Source organism: Crocodylus porosus, unplaced genomic scaffold (genome assembly GCF_001723895.1).
Source record: "Crocodylus porosus isolate Cpor-Errol unplaced genomic scaffold, CroPor_comp1, whole genome shotgun sequence".
Taxonomy (NCBI): domain Eukaryota; kingdom Metazoa; phylum Chordata; order Crocodylia; family Crocodylidae; genus Crocodylus; species Crocodylus porosus.
Genome location: NW_017728906.1, coordinates 49,258,636 through 49,271,936, shown reverse-complemented (window position 1 = coordinate 49,271,936; position 13,301 = coordinate 49,258,636). Strand labels below are relative to the sequence as shown.

General features: G+C 43.3%; 1 protein-coding gene across 3 annotated transcripts in view; it reads right to left on the bottom strand.

Annotated features, from left to right (window-relative positions):
* Positions 1-8,172: 8,172 nt before the first annotated feature.
* RPGR (retinitis pigmentosa GTPase regulator) overlaps positions 8,173-13,301 on the bottom strand; it is an 88,869-nt gene continuing 83,740 nt past the window's right edge. For all 3 annotated transcript variants that reach the window (XM_019529106.1, XM_019529107.1, XM_019529108.1), the window contains one exon: positions 8,173-8,880. In XM_019529106.1, the coding sequence (XP_019384651.1) occupies positions 8,656-8,880 (225 nt within the window). In that variant the 3' untranslated portion in view covers positions 8,173-8,655. The remainder of the gene's footprint in view (positions 8,881-13,301) is intronic.

Sequence of the window (13,301 nt, the reverse complement as noted above, 5' to 3'; positions counted from 1 at the left end):
TTCCTCTCACAGGGACACTCAAAACACTGATCAAGTTAAAGAAGGTAGATGTTGGAGTCTGTTGAATGACTGACTGAAGCAACACCTTTCTAGAAGCCTGAACTACAGAATAACGTTTAGCAAACATGTGTAGCAAGATCTACCTATTTCTGAAACTGATACATGTGCAAAAGCTACTGAAAACAACTGAGTATTGGTAGAATGAAGGGTGCATCTACATGTTGCCATATGACGACGCTGCTATCAATGTTCCCTCTAAAGAGTAGCAGTCCGTGAGCGTGCTGCTTCGGTCCTGCCTCCCCGTTTCGGTGTGGCGCCGTCCACCAGTAAGTGTCCCAGAGTAAGTGTCCAGGTAGGAGCGGGTAGGATTTGGCCACCAGACAAAGGTAAGCTCCTCACTCCTCATGCAAGGCAGGCAGCAGCTCCCTGAGACGAGGTGAGGCAGGAACAGGGACAGAGATGTGGGCTGGGGCTTTAGGCAGGTGCTGGCAGGTGCTCTGCTCCCCTGCATTGCCTCGGGGAATGAGGGGAGTGGAGCAGTTCCCTGCAGCCAGCGGAGTCCGTGCCAACCCCCAGCCCCAGCCCCAGCCCGTCGCTGCCTTGCCTCACCTCGGCCCCGTCTGAGGCTCTGCCAGCTCCAGGGAACTGCTCCACTCTCTGGCCCTGACACCATGTGCCTCCTTGCTCCCTGAGGTGATGTGGGGAAGCGAAGCAGTTCCCCAGGGTTGGCGGAGCCTGCGGAGCAGTTCCCTGCAGCAGGTGGAGCCCATGCCAGCCCTCAGCCCAGGCTGTGTCCCCGTGCCCACCCCGACCTTGCCTCAGGGAGAAGCCTCTGCATGCCCTGCATTAGGAGTGAGGAGCTTACCTTCAATAAGTGTCCCACACTAGCTCTGGTGCTCCATGCCCAGCTCCTCTCCAGGCTGGTGCATGGCCTTAAAAAGTTTGCGCATGGCAAGATTATTACACACGCAACTTAGAGGGAAATGCTGATTGCTATGGTGCCATGCTTTAGCACTTCCTTTTGGAAGTGCTAAAATATGGCACAGTAACTGCCCATACTGTGCCAGGCACACAGCATGCAGTTAGTTAGATTTTGCCACTACCTTGCTATGGCTGCATGCTAAAAGAGGGGAGTGTGCCATTATGGCAAAGTATCTGCCAATCACATGTAAACTTATATGATCACTATGTTGCTGTAGCGTGCCGTACAGCAACGTAATGTGTCACTACAGTGATGTGTAGACACACCCTAACTTGGGAGTTAGGGGGAATAGGATTTGCTTGTTTATGGCATTAATACATTATAACACATTTATAATCCGTCTGAGTGGTATATTCCATCTGCGAGTGGAAAAAGCTGTACTTTTAACTTTCAGCATAGGTTACAAACAATCATAAAATGATCTTAAATATTTAGCTCTTATGAAGAAAAAGACAACACTGTAGCCATATCTACAGTTTGTATTGTTTTAAGTTACCAAATTTTTAAAGGGAAAAAATCTTTTAAATGTATTGCTTAATTAATGTTAATCTCTTGTCATTCCTTGCTTGTTTACAAGCTTGTTAACAAACTTCCTTGCTTGTTTACAAGTATTTGCAGTGGTTGTGGACTTTTTTCTGTGAACACTGCACCTGCCAGACTGAATGGCTGAAGTTCTAGTATAGGTAAGTATAAACAGATTCTTTGTTTGTCCATAAGCCATCATGCTAACAGTGATAAAGAAGAGTCTTCTGGCTTTGATCTGAAGCCTAAAAATAGAAAGGGCTTTATCTACTATACACTCAACTAACTGAGTTTAAAAAAACAACTACTTATGACATCACAGGAATCAGTTTGGAGGGACTGTGTCAGCTGTCATAATCTTTAGCCTAGATGCAGTTAAAATAAATTAGAAATGTTTCCTCCATCTTCTTTTACCCTCACAGAAGTTGGGATATGGCACTGGTAGGAAAGGAGGCTGATGACCAGCAAAGAGTTCTGATCTTTAGAGTGCTCATTAATATATATAAATGACTCAATAATATATATAAATGACTCAAACAGAGTAATGCTCCTTTTCACAAGCATTAGAAGATGGAATAAGAAGGGATTTCATTTTCTTTTATTACAAGCAAGGTTCCAATGGGACATGCTTCAAATGATACTGTTTTGACCTACAATGTTGAGAATGTAAGTCTGGAAATATTTGTTAAATTTGAGGCATTTCATAGTTTCACAGTTGTTAGGGGCTGGAAGGGACCTTACAGATCATTGGGTCCAGCCCCCTGCATTTGGTCAGGAAAGACATCCACTGCTACCACTGCTATCCCCTGCTGAACCTAGGTGGAGCAGCTCTGGAGCCCCTCCCCACAGGCCTCCCAAACTACAGCTCTGCCAATTAATTTCACACAGGAGAGGGGCTTCTGAGCTGCTGCAGCCAGGCTCAGCAAGGGACAGCAGTGGTGGCAGCAGCAGGCAGGTTTGTCTGCCCTTGGCTTCCTCCTAGACCTCATCCAAAGTCTTGTGTGCAGTTCTGGCCTCCACATTTGAATTAGGATGTTGAAAAGCTAGAGGATCCAGAGGGAGGTAGCAAAACAATACAGGTGTTATAAGGCAACCTGTACAAAGAAAGTTGAGAGAACTTGATATTTTTAGACTGGAGAAAAGGAAATTATAGGGGTGTGTGTGTGGTTGGGGGTTGGGGAGTTCTAAATATTTGAAAGGCTGCTGCAAAGAAGAGGAAGAACAGTTGTTTTTCCCTGCTGCAGAGGACAGGGCATGAAACAGTGACTTTAAATTGCAGCAGTGTAGTTTTTCAATTAGATCTCAGGTAAAATTTCCCTATCGTTAGAACAGTAAAGCAGAATAGTAAGTGGTATCTAGGGAAGTTGTGGGATCTTCACTGGAGGTTTCCAAGAGGATGCTGGATAAGCATTGGATAAGCATAATTTAGGAATATCATTCCTACATTTGCCTAGGAGTTTAGACCAAATGACCTGTGGGGTCCCTTCCAACTCTAAGGTCCTATGATTTTATTGTCTGTTTGCTCTTTTTTTTACACTGTAACAGATATTACCTTGATGTACAAATGTTGTGTGCCCAAGACTGAAGAATGATAAAGGGACTTTTAAATTAAATTTTCAAACACCAAATTGTGGATACTGGATCTTTTAATTTTCCTCCCCCTGGGTAAATTCTACCTGAATTCACTTGCTAATGATCTACTTCTCTTCATTACGTTGACTGAAGTTACTCTGTTACATTGATGTAAATTTAGAGAAGGACTGGAAAAATATGCATATTATGTAAGTGAGATGCCAGAGATAAAAATGGAATAAAGATATTGTGAACACAGGACTGGAAAAGAACTTTTGAGCCACGAGTGTAGTTCCCTGTGCTCAAAAGTAACAATTTACCCATAGAAACCTTGAAATCACCACTTCAAACTCTGACACAACTACAACATTTTTTATTTAATACAATACTCGTATCTTTAGGAACATGAAGTGCTATCTGAGAGTATATTCTCTTTCCCACCAGGGGTTGGATCCTACACTGCTGAAGTCGATAGGAGTTTTTCAGCTCTCTCTTCAACATTATTGCTTGGGCCATCTTTTCTCTGTTGAGCCCAAACAATAATGGTAGGTATAGGAACTGAGTCTATGCTTATAGAAACCAATGCATACATTTAATTAAATCAATTTTTGAAACCATTATATAAAAAGCTAAGGTTAAGCTATGTTCCTGTAATGACACAAAGTTGTAAAAGATACCTAAAGCAGCAAGTGAACTGGTTCATTAGGAGGGAGCACTTTAACTGCTTTTCAGGGCCAGAGGGTGAAAAAGAGTTGGCTACAAACCTGGAATGGCTTAGCTCAGGGCTGTCCAGCAGATGGCCTCTGGGCTGCATGTGGCTTGTAAATAGTTAATCTGCAGTCCTGGGGGTTCCCTCTATTCCTCTAGTTACACAAGCAGCTGGGAACTCTGGGCTCCCACTCCCACCTCCACTTCCTGCCATGTTGTAGAGGATGGATCAGTGCTGTGTGGTGCATCCAGTGTTGCTGGAGGTGGCCAAGGCACCCACATGTCCCTTCAAAGCAGGGGAGCCCGCAGCCAGGGAGCTGAGCATGTGGCACTGGAGCTGGGGGTGCACATGCCCACTGTGTAGCTGACATAAATCATGGCCCCCAATGCATGTTGCCCCTGGGACATGTAGGCCCAGGCTGCTTATAAGTTGTTACAACCCTGGCATAGTTTATATCAAGGATGCTCAACCCTTGGCACACAGGCCAGGTCTGGGCCCTGGCACCAAGTCCTTTGATCCATGGGACCTCCCACAGATCCAGAAATTTGGTAGTAGGAGAGTGGTTGCACTGCTCTCCTGCTGCCAAATTTCCAAACCTGTGGGACCAGGCCCTGCGCACTGGATTGGGTGCACAATCCTGGCACCTGGGGCCAGCTAGGGGCAGCACTGGGCTGCAAGGGCCCAATTCTGGCATGTAGGGGTGGCACCAGGTCCTGGGGCCAAATCCCAACATGCGGGATTGCTGCACCAGTGTCCAATCCCAGCACATTAGGCTGGTCAGGGGCCGCACTAGGCCCCAGACCTGATCTGGGCTCAACTGGGCCCATGGACTAGCTCCACACCACTCATGTGGAACCATGGGGCCAAAAGCTTGAGCACCACTGCTTCATACCTTTGGAACATACAAACGCTACCTAATGGTAATTTTGCTGGGGAGCTTTTAGAAGCACTCACATATACCATGAACTGAATATAACGCGTACCTTAGTTTTTACAAACATTCTGAAGAAAAAAAAAAAATCTTCCAAAACAGGTAATTAACTAATCCAGCATGCTGAGTCTGGGGCTGTGTCCTGGTTCTGACCCTGTGTGCTTTATTGGGGCTATGCTCTGGGTCTAATTCAGTGTGTCAGGTCTAAGGTTGTGCACTGGATCTGACCCTGTGCGCCAGGTCTGCAGGCTGGCCTGATTCAGTGTGCTGGCTCTGGGCCATGCGCTGGCTCTGGCTACAGTTTGACCCTGGGCACTGGCTCAAGACAGTGAGGGGCCATGTGGCCATGTCACCTGGCTGCAGGGCTCCCCATGGGTCCAGAAATTTGGCAGCAAGGGAGTCGTGAAAGTGTTAATTGCCATGGCTCTCAGAGATGCTGCAAAATGCCTGGACCCGTGGGGATATCTGTTTCTCACATATACCACGCACCAAAATTTCCTCTAGCTGATTTGAGGGAGAAAATTGCATGTTTTACATGAGTTTTGAACGCTATTCCAGTGTCATGACTGAGAACCATATAATCCAGGAATAAATAATGAATTATGTTGAAATGTTTACCTTTGGTGAATAAGAGACAAATGGTATAAAAAAGGGCTACAGATGATAAGATGGAACCTCTGGCTTTTGGTTAGCTGATGAATTGCCTTTTAATAGAAATTTTAGTTTTAGTTTTATTGCTGAGGTATTTAAAATGGGATATCATTAAGGATGAAAAGTAATTTATTTTTATTTAATGCTGCTAGAGACTTGTGTCTCCCTTTTCATATTTTAATACTAATGCTTTTTTTTAAAGGGAAGAGAAAAACCCTTATGTCTAAAAGTTCCTGAAGTTAAGTCTATGGGCCAGATTTAGACTGAAGTCATCGGAGGTACACTTCTTTACAGCCATCTAATCTTTTGTGGCTTCACACACCCTGATTATATAACTGTACTCCATGAAGGACAAACAGAAATAGACAAAATGTGCTGTATAAGCATAACTGGATCACACTAAAATGTTTTCCAAGCATGTTCAGATGTGCTGCTAGCTTTAAGGAAGCCTCCAATTTCAGACTAACAACCTTTTTTAAAGAGTTATTCTGCAATAAATTAACTGACACTTTTCCATAAAGAAATAATCCTCTTTGGTTGCTTGCAGTCTCTTTAAAAATGTAACAGTAACTTCAAATCACTGTTTAATTTATCATTCCTTTTCCAAGATTTTTCCTCCTATTCAGACTAAAATACAAACAGAGAAGAAATCACACATGCACTGAGGAAAAGAAGAAATGAGTAAATAGAATGCACAACTTAACACCTCCCCTGCAACTCATTTAGTGATTATCTAAAATTCATAGCAGCCCATGGAAAAATAACAGAACTAAATTATAGGATCTTAATTAATTCTGGCAAAGGATGACATAGCATCTAGGTTTTTAAAATACTTCCTACTGCAGCCCAGAGGAGGCCCCATGAAAGTATTTGAGTTTTTGCCAAGTTTGTAGGGACAAAGCGTTCAGTTGGATCAACTTCTAGGTCAAGAACAACTCTAGTCACTTCTGACTGGGTTATATAAAGCTTAAGCAGCTCTGAAACTAGGAAAAATTGATAAATCAGAGGTGCAGTATGGCCAAAGACAGATTTAAGAGTATTTAAAAATCAGTGAAATTAAATTACACTTGCTACTTTGTTTTTTTAAAGATCAGCCGGTATCTTGTGAAATATTTTGAAACACTAAATTTAGCAATAACTTTTATTTTTATGCTACATGCTGTAGTTTGTATATTTTTTTAAATAACTAAGAATTTTTTTCTGAATAAGGACAAACACAGCCTTTGGATCACATTTGTCATGAAGTTGGATGAGGTATTCAAATTTATTAATAAAGTTTTCTATTCTTTATTCATCCAGGGCTGAATTTTAAGGAATACTCTTTTAAAAAGAAAGAACATTGGTGGTAGGAACAATGTGTTAAATACAAGAAACATAAATAAATGCAAAGGATAATTATAAAAAATAGCTTTTCTACTCATCCTGTTGACGGTGTGTAAGTGGGTCTAAGCTTTCACTTGCTTCTCCTGTTTAATCTCTGCCTAAGAGAGGGTTAAATCGTGTTTTCCTCACTTATAGAACTAGTGCCATTATAGCCAGTAAAACTATTTGCCCGAGAAAATCAAGGGAGATTTAGCTAATTTAGCTCTGTTTGCAGTATTTTCCATAGTAAATAATTTTGACTTCACATAGCATTGTCATTTCAGGTAGAAAAACAGGCAGAAGCAACAGATAAACTCTTCACATTGATCTTGCTTTCCTACAATGAACCTTCATCAAACAGAAAAGAACAGAAATATCCCAAAACCTTATACATAAGCCAAAATTCTTTAATACTATACAGTGTTATTCAAAGCTTATGTAGGAGTCATCAGCTGATCTTTTAAGTATGATTATCTTAGTAGAATTGTTTCTCTTTTCACAGATTATTTAGTATAGCATGAAGTCTTGTTTTCTTAATTATGTATATTCTGTCTATAATCAGAATTAAGGAACTCTGATCCTGTAAACCTTACATGGACATAACTCCCTTGAAAACCTCACAACAAAAAAAATTGCTAAAAGAGTACAGGATTAGGGTCCAAGTGAAATGGCAAGACTGACCACTGATTTCCATTTTGCCCTTCACTAGGCATCCCCCTGAACAGATCCATGTTCCTAAGGGCCCCTCTAGACATTCAGATGAAGGTGCGATAGAATCTGATGGATGATCTACGCAATCACATTTCCTGCCATACCATGTGCGTGGCAGGAAGTGTGATTGTGGTCCAGTATGAGCTCCAATCACACCTTGCTGCTGGTGCAGGGGAGCCTGGGATCATGTTCATGATTCCAGGTTCCCTCTGCACTGGCAAGTAGGAAGCTCCTGTGGCTGGGTTCATCAGCTGACAGGGCTTGCAGCTTGCAGGGCTTGTAGGAGCATTCCATGTGCTGTCATGGCTGTGAGTCTCACAGCAGATGGGGCTTGCCATGGCTGTACATGGGACGCTGCTGCGGCTGTGAGCTTCATCAGCTGCAGGGCTTGCAAACATGGCAGCACATGGTGCAAACCCACAGCTAGGAGTCCCATAGGATGCACAAGGCCACATGTTCAATTAATGCCATGATACGAGAGAGCCACACAATTATTACACATATTTTATGGAATAACTTTGTAGTCTATTCCTTTTTTTCAATCATGCAATTAATTGATTGAACATGTGGCTGGGTCACAATTTAAGACGTGATTCATTGGTTAGTCACATCTTAAGTGTAACGTGTAGATGGGGCTTAAAAAGTTTTATTTGGCAAGATACTTAAGATTACAGTGGAACCATTCACATATGCACATGCTGAAGTGCTTTGCTGGATCAGGATATACTAGACTTTAAATACATGTAGTTTTATTGCAATTTCTATATGTTAAAATTGAAAAAAATGATTTTTCTATAGGTCCATACCATTTTTTAAATGTTAGGTTTAGCAATGTTGCTAAACCAAATTAATCATTTGAGATATTTACAGCTTTGCACAATTATCAAACTGCACGTGATACCATATAAGCTCAAACATCGGGTAAAGTTATTAAGCAAAAATTATCAAATGCCTAAATCCATCTTTTCACATAAAAAAATATATTTTTATTACAACACTGAACAGTTAAGGCCACAACACTTCAGAAAGATTATAATAAGTTTATCTGTTGCAATTACTAAAGTTATTGATAAAAATAAATACTAAGACCATGGTCTTCATGTCCAAGGCAAAAAATTCAATTTAAAGAAAAACATCATCAATAGCTTTAAGTCATAATCATTTTCAAGTATTAATTGCAAGAGGTGCTTAAAACTGTCAGGTTACTGTATATCATTACAGTATTACACAGGTTGAAGACTTTGTCTTTCTATCCTGGTTAATTTGATTTTCCTTAGGATTCTCCCTGGTGTGATTTTGGTTTTCATCTTTGCTATCTTCATCAGGCAAATCTTCGTTTCTTTTTTCCTCTTCAGTCTGGAGTAGCTTTTCAGATCTACCTTCTGTGCTATTATGTCCATTTTTCTGACTTGTCAATGACCTTCGCTTGAACAGAGAAAACTAAAACAAGAGAAGATATATTACACCCAAACTTTTACCAGTGCAATTCACTATTTATAAGAAAATGTGCATACAAGTTACAAGTAGCATTCAGGCCACTTTAGGATATCTAATTATGTTTTATAAAATAGAAAACAAAAACATTTTTAAACAATGTAAATATAAATATTTCTATGAGTTTTTAAATATATTTAAAGGAAGCATTTCTTTAAGCTGATCACAATCCTAATATTGCATTTCTGCAAAGAAACAAGAAAGTGAAAATGAGTGGACTGAACAGTAACATAAGTGTATCTACAGAGCCCATGCAAGTAAGCTGCAAGAAGCAAACAAACATGATACATACATGAAAAACACAACAAATTTCCAATACAATACTGTCTCAGTGATTGGTAAGAGTATCCGTGAAGTGTATCCAACAAACACCCTGGATCTGCCAAACACTTAGGCCCCTGACAGATGTTCATTTTAAGGTGTGGTAGGATCAATTCCTGATCCGAACAAACACATTTTGGGATATTTGCCAGTGCAGGAGAGCCCAGAATCATGATCCCAGGCTCCCTCTGCAGCAGCAAGTTGAAATCCAGGTGCCCACAATCAGCTGATTATCAGCTGGGACCAGGGTCCAAATTAGGATCCAGTTGGGCAGTTTTTAAAGGTCTGGGTGCAGTGGGCCAAAGACTGAGGAGATGCTCCTTGATATCAAGTTTACGATGACCCACATTGATCTTGGGAGTTGGGGGGGGGAGCAGTCTGGGGTTCTGCCTCCAGCCTGATTGGACAGGGAACATCTGTGTCCTGGGTCCTGGGGCTGCCCTGTCCTGGATCCTGACACTCAGCTGAAAATCAGGATCTATCACTGGCCAGCCCCAAACAGCCACATGTTCAATTTAAAGCACATTTAAAATGAGCCACTAAGTTGTTACACATTCATAGATTCATAGATTGTAAGGCTGGAAGGAACCTCGGAAGATCAACAGGTCCAGCCCCCTGCACTAAGCAGAAAAAATAACTGGGGGTCAGGTGACCTCAGCAAGGTGACCATCCAGTTTCCTCTTGAAGATTTCCAGGGTAGGTGATTACACCACCTCTGGAAGGAGCTTATTCCACAATCTGGACACCCTAATTGTGAAGAAGTTTTTCCTGATGATGAGCCTGAATTGATCTTCCAGGATTTTGTGGCCATTACTCCTGGTTTTCCCCCTTGGGCGCCCTGGTGAACAGTTGCTCACCAAGCCCTTGATGTACTCCCCTAGTGTAGCAGTAAGCTGCTACCAGGTCCCCTCTCAGCCTTCTTTTCCTCAGGCTGAAAAGTCCCAGATCCCTCAGCCTTTCCTCATGTGGCTTGCTGTGTAAGACTGATCAGATGGGTGGCTCTTCTTTGGACTCTCTCAAGCTTGTCTGCATCCTTCTTAAAGTGTGGTGCCCAGAACTGGACACAGTACTCCAGCTGCAGTCTCATCAGTGCTGTGTAGAGCAGAAAAATCACCTCCTTGGTTTTGCTGGAGATGCATTGATTAATGCATGCCAGAGTATTATTTTCCATACTGGCTACAGCATTGCATTGCTGGCTCATATTCATACTGTGGTCTATTATTACCCCTAGGTCCCTTTCATTGGTGGTGGTAGTCAGTTTGGTGCCACCAAGCCTGTAGGTGTGTTGGGGGTTGCTCATCCCAAGGTGGAGGACTTTACATTTCCCGATGTTGAACTTCATCAGATTCCAATCCACCCAACTTGTTAGGCTGTCTAGGTCTGCCTGTATCTGTAGCCTATCTTCAGGTGTGACCACCCTCCCCCATAACTTGGTACCATCTGTGAACTTGGCCAGTGAGCTCTTCATCTCCACATCCAAATTGTTAATAAAGATGTTGAAAAGTACTAGACCGAGCACCAACCCCTGTGGGACACCACTACCCACTTCTTGCCAGGATGACACAGATCCATTTGCTATGACCCTCTGGGTTCCGCCAGTTATTCACCTACAGGACTGTCTTGGAGTTAAGCCCACAATCCTCCAATTTTCTCATGAGGACATTGTGGGAAACTAGATCAAAGGCCTTTTGGAAGGCTAGGAACACAATATCAACCTGCTCTTTCATGTCCAGGTGGCAAGTTACCTGTCACAGAAGGAGATGAGGTTGGTAAGGCAAGACCTGCCCGCAATGAAGCCATGCTGGCTGTCATTCAGAATCCTACCTTTTGCAGGCCTATCACAGATAGACTCCTTGATGAACTGTTCTAGGATTTTCCCTAGGATGGGAATTAGGCTGATTGGCTTGTAGTTACCTGGGTCCTCCCTCCTGCCTTTTTTGTGGATGGGCACAACAATGACCCTCTTCCAGTCCTCAGGGGCGTCTCCAGAGTGCCACGAGTTGTGGAAGAGTTTCTTCGGGAGTTCAGCAATGACTTTGGCTGCTCCTTCAGCACTGTCAGATGAAGATCATCCGGTCCCGCTGATCTGTATACATCTAATTTTTTTTAACTGGTCATACATCAATTCTACGGCAATAGTAGGAAGGTGATCATTCCTACTGTGCTCATCCTCTACTCTACCTGGCATGGTTTTCCCCTTGGTTCAGTGAAAGACGAGGGCGAAGTAGTAATTCAGGAGTTCAGCTATCTCCTGGGTACAGGTAAGCAGCTCTCCTGAGTTGTTGAGCAATGGCCCCACACTCGTCTTTGTTTTCCTTCTGTTCCCTATGTACCTAAAGAACATGTTGTCCTTGATCTCCTTTGCTAATCTAGGTTTGGTTGCCACTTTAGCCGTTCTTATCTGTTCCCTGCAAATGCAGGCTGTTGTGGACTAGTCCTCCTTGGGGCCCGACCCAAGTTTCCATGGTTTATAAGCCTTTCTTCTTTGTTAAGAGGACCGTGATTCCCGTTTAGCCAAGAAGGCTTCCCAGCCTCTCTGTTACCTTTTCTCTGCATGGGAATAGACTTCCTTTGTGCTTCAAAGATCATGTCCTTAAGGAACAACCACTCTTCATGTACACCTTTCACCTTTGGTCCCTGGTGCTGCAGCAGATCCCCTACTAGTGACTTAAGCTTGTTGAAATTTGCATTTTTGAAGTCCAAGACTTCAAGCCTGCTATCAAATTTGTCTGCCTTATGTTGACTAGTGAACATGATGGTTTCATGGTCTCTGTTGCCCAGACTTTCCTCTATGTTTAAGTCAGTCACCAGGTCATCTCCTTTGGCCAGGACCAAGTATAGCAGAGCGTCACCTCTGGCTGGCCCATGCACCTCCAGAGTCAGGAATAGCTCCCTGACACAGGTCAGGAAGGATCGCAACTGATCCAACTTGGCCGAGTGTTTCCCCCAGGAGATGTCTGGATAATTAAAATCACCCATGATGACCATGTCACGTGCATGTGTGGCATCAGTCAATTCTTAGGTGAACTCCAGATTGAGTTAATCCCCCTGGTTTGATGGTCTGTACACCTACAGTTAGGTCTGCCTTGCCATGCTCTCCTCCCTTCCCTCCCCCCCGCCCCCGCAACTTACCCCAGAGGGTTTCAAACTGTCCATTTTTTGAGCCAATGTCAGCCTCCAAGGAGGTGTACAGCTCTTTCACATAGAGAGCAATGCCTCCACTGTTGTTCCCCACCTGGTACCTTCTTTGCAGGGTGTAGCCCTCTATAGCTATACTCCACTTGTGTGGCAAGTCCCAACAGGTCTCTGTAATCCTTACTAGGTCATAATGCACACTGAAGAGTAGGAGGGCTAGCTCCTCCTGCTTGTTCTCCATGATCCTGGCGCTAGTATATAGGCACCTGAGTCCTCCTACTGAGGCTCTCGTTTTCCTGTCCTGCTGATAGAGAACTATTCCCTCAGCTCCTGCAAAAGTGGCTCTCCCAGTGTCCCGATCTATAGGGCTTACTTGTATGTTGGTCCCTGGACTTGTTTGAATTTGTGTATCCCCATCCCCCAGCAATCTTAGTTTAAAGCCGTCCAGAAGATTGGCCATCCTGGCTGCCGACAGTTACTTACCTTTCTTCGTGAGGTGGCTGCCATCCCTTCCCCGGAGTGCTGTCTTCCTGAAGTGCTCCCTCCACATTGTATGTGGAATACATGTATGACTCATTTACTGTATTGTCATGACATGCCTTAAATTGACTTGAATATGTGGCCGGGTTTCAATTTATGGCATGAATATCCTGTTAGGCACATACTTAACTTTAAACTTCACAAGTTTTTGTAGTTCTGTTCAAGTTTCATAGTTTCTAGGGTCGGAAGGGACCTGAGTAGATCATCTAGTCCGACCCCCCGCCATGGCAGGAAATAATACTGGGGTCAAACGACCACAGCAAGATGTTCATCCAATCTCCTCTTAAAAACCCCCAGGGTAGGAGCCAGCACCACTTCTCTTGGAAGTTGGTTCCAGATCCTAGCCGCCCTGACCGTGAAGTAGCGCTTGC